The sequence below is a fragment of the Octopus bimaculoides genome, chromosome 11 (genome assembly GCF_001194135.2).
Source record: "Octopus bimaculoides isolate UCB-OBI-ISO-001 chromosome 11, ASM119413v2, whole genome shotgun sequence".
In the NCBI taxonomy this organism is placed as follows: domain Eukaryota; kingdom Metazoa; phylum Mollusca; class Cephalopoda; order Octopoda; family Octopodidae; genus Octopus; species Octopus bimaculoides.
In genome coordinates this window covers 2,617,415-2,619,985 of record NC_068991.1, presented here as the reverse complement: position 1 = coordinate 2,619,985, position 2,571 = coordinate 2,617,415, and the positions used below count along the sequence as shown (strand labels likewise).

Here is a 2,571-nt window from a genome sequence, read left to right as displayed (position 1 = left end):
GAGAGAGAGAGAGAGGGGGGGGACCAACAAAACTCCTTGTAACACCAAAGATGAGCTGAAGGCAAGGATTATGGCAGCACTCACCAACTTGAACAAGGAGACCGTCAAGAAGAGTTGCAGGAGATTCCGAAATCGTTTGGAGGCCATGGTTGAAGCCGAAGGCGATTTTATTGAATAAATTTACTCTTCAGTATTTCAAGATATTTTATGTAATTTTGGTAAATATATCTGTTAAAATGAGATGCCAGTATTACTTTCATTTTTGCGTAATTTAGACGACAGTTCATTCACCGCACCCAGTGTATAATAATAATGTATGTATGTATGTATGTATGTATGTATACACACTCATGCACACACTGGGTCAGTATCCCGTCGTTGCCGAGTAATTTTACAATAGAATGCTTTGGCGGACTTTCCGAATAGTTGTTGCTCTTCAAACGTTTATTAACGAACAAAACGAAAATTGTGGATTTATGTAGGGCATTCATGGACAGACGGACCTATACTGGAAATAATCTTCACTGAAGAGGGAAAATTAAATTGAAATATATTCTTTGCATTCACCAGTTGGCTTTGAACATCAGATCTTCTCGACAATAGCATGGTCTATATCAGTGATTCACAGCTTGTAGCTCATCACCTGAAGGTTCTTTTTTTTTTCTCTTTTTTTTTTGCCAAAGAGGGCGTTTGCAATTTAGGCAATTTAAGAAGAGCAATTTGAGGTCCTAGAGTAATGAAAGATAAAATAGACTTCGACGGGATTTGAACCACATATCGGGCTGGAATTCTGCAAAGCGTCTTCTCCAGCGCCCAACTAATTCAACAAATCTACCTTTCTTACTAACGCGAGAATAATAAAAGAATAATTAGCAAAGGATATGAAATTAAATTTTAAGGTATGAAGGTAAAAACTAAACACGAAATTTTGTCAGTGAACAGGTCGCGGTCTCAAAGCGACAAAAATATTTTGGCAAATTAAATTTAAATGTTGAAGTGAATCTAACGGATTTTTTTTTTTTTTGTGTGTGTGTTTTAAATGGTTTATAAACACCTTCCACGCTGCAACTGTTTTCGTTCCAGCACACGATCTCAGATCAGGTCACTTACTATGCAAGTACATCTCCGTAAGTATTAAAAATATTTGATAGATATAAAAATTTAAAATAGAGAAGGGAGCTTTCCTTTTCTGCATGCTCATGGTGTAAGGGAGACGAACCGAAGCAATTATAATTTTATATACACACACTAATTTATGCTAATTTATGTACACACACAGTAATTTATGCTAACTTATGTACACACACACACTCAAGTCCGTACGTACGTACGTACTTAAATACACACATGCACACACACACACACACACTCAAGTACGTACATACATACATACATACATACACAGGTAGACTACTGTGTACCGAGCATCTCCCTTATTCTTCTAGATGGTGACCACGTTAACATCTTTCCACTGTCAAGGTATCATACTTCTGTCTTGAAACGATGAACCGCTCTTATGATGACGTGTCATCAGTTCTTTAATATCTCTATAGAAATATTGACTAATGTTGGAACTTCTTCGTTTATTAAGATTTTAATGGTATCGTTTATACCAGCCAAGTTTGGTGATTCGTTAGGATTGTGAATGATTTGGCATTTCATAAAATTCCCCTGTGACTTGCGAATCAGCAGATTTTAAGTACACTTTCGTTGCAGAGCTATAGAATAATTCTTAATGTTAAAGTTTCTATCATAATTGAAATAAAATGTAGCTACAACGGAAATTTCAGCTGAAGGGGGACGACTCCGTAAGCGCCGTTACCTCCCCTGATTTATTAAATTCGTTTGAACTGGCGACAGGCAAGCAATGAGATTTTCAAGTCCCTCCGGAGACAGCGTCTACTGTTCGATGAACAATAGTCTTTTCTATATTACACTTAGCCAGTTGATCCGATCCACGGAACAGCTTACTCATGGAAATTTGAATTTAGTTCACGAACCCCTGGTACTACCTTTGAAATACTGGTCCTACTCATTTCTGCCAGCTGAGTGGACTGGGGTAACATGAAATGAATTGCTTTGAGCAGGACACAACGTACCGACTAGAATCGAAATCAGAATCTTATGATCGTGAGCCGGACACCCTACCTTTGTTGTTATGTAAAAGAGACTAGGAACCCTATTTCTGGATAATGTATCTGAAATAACATAAAACGGAAAGTCACGATTGGAGAGCCTTTGAATAAGGGTTTGCTCGATCAGGGCTGGAATTGGGTTAAATAACAATAACAACGTTACTTACTCGGTGCAAAATCCACTTCGATTGAGACATTTTGATTCCTGGTCAAAATACACGGTCCCTCGGCGGAACAGTTGCTCACTCGGACATCAAAGACCGTCCCATGGGCAGAATCTTCAATAGATTAAGAAAAAAATATATTAAATCACATTTATAAATATTTCAAGATTTTATTCTCGGACAATATTTATTTCAAATATATTTACATGTGTTTCTTTTTTTATAATAATATAATATTTAATTTAAATATATTTCCCTAAATATTTATATAA

General features: G+C 36.6%; 1 protein-coding gene across 1 annotated transcript in view; it reads right to left on the bottom strand.

Annotated features, from left to right (window-relative positions):
* The window catches only part of LOC106884062 (NPC intracellular cholesterol transporter 2 homolog a), a 17,573-nt gene that overhangs the window by 12,938 nt on the left and 2,064 nt on the right, over positions 1-2,571 (bottom strand). The window contains exon 2 of the mRNA XM_014935278.2: positions 2,303-2,413. Coding sequence (XP_014790764.1) covers positions 2,303-2,413 — 111 coding nt within the window. The remainder of the gene's footprint in view (positions 1-2,302; positions 2,414-2,571) is intronic.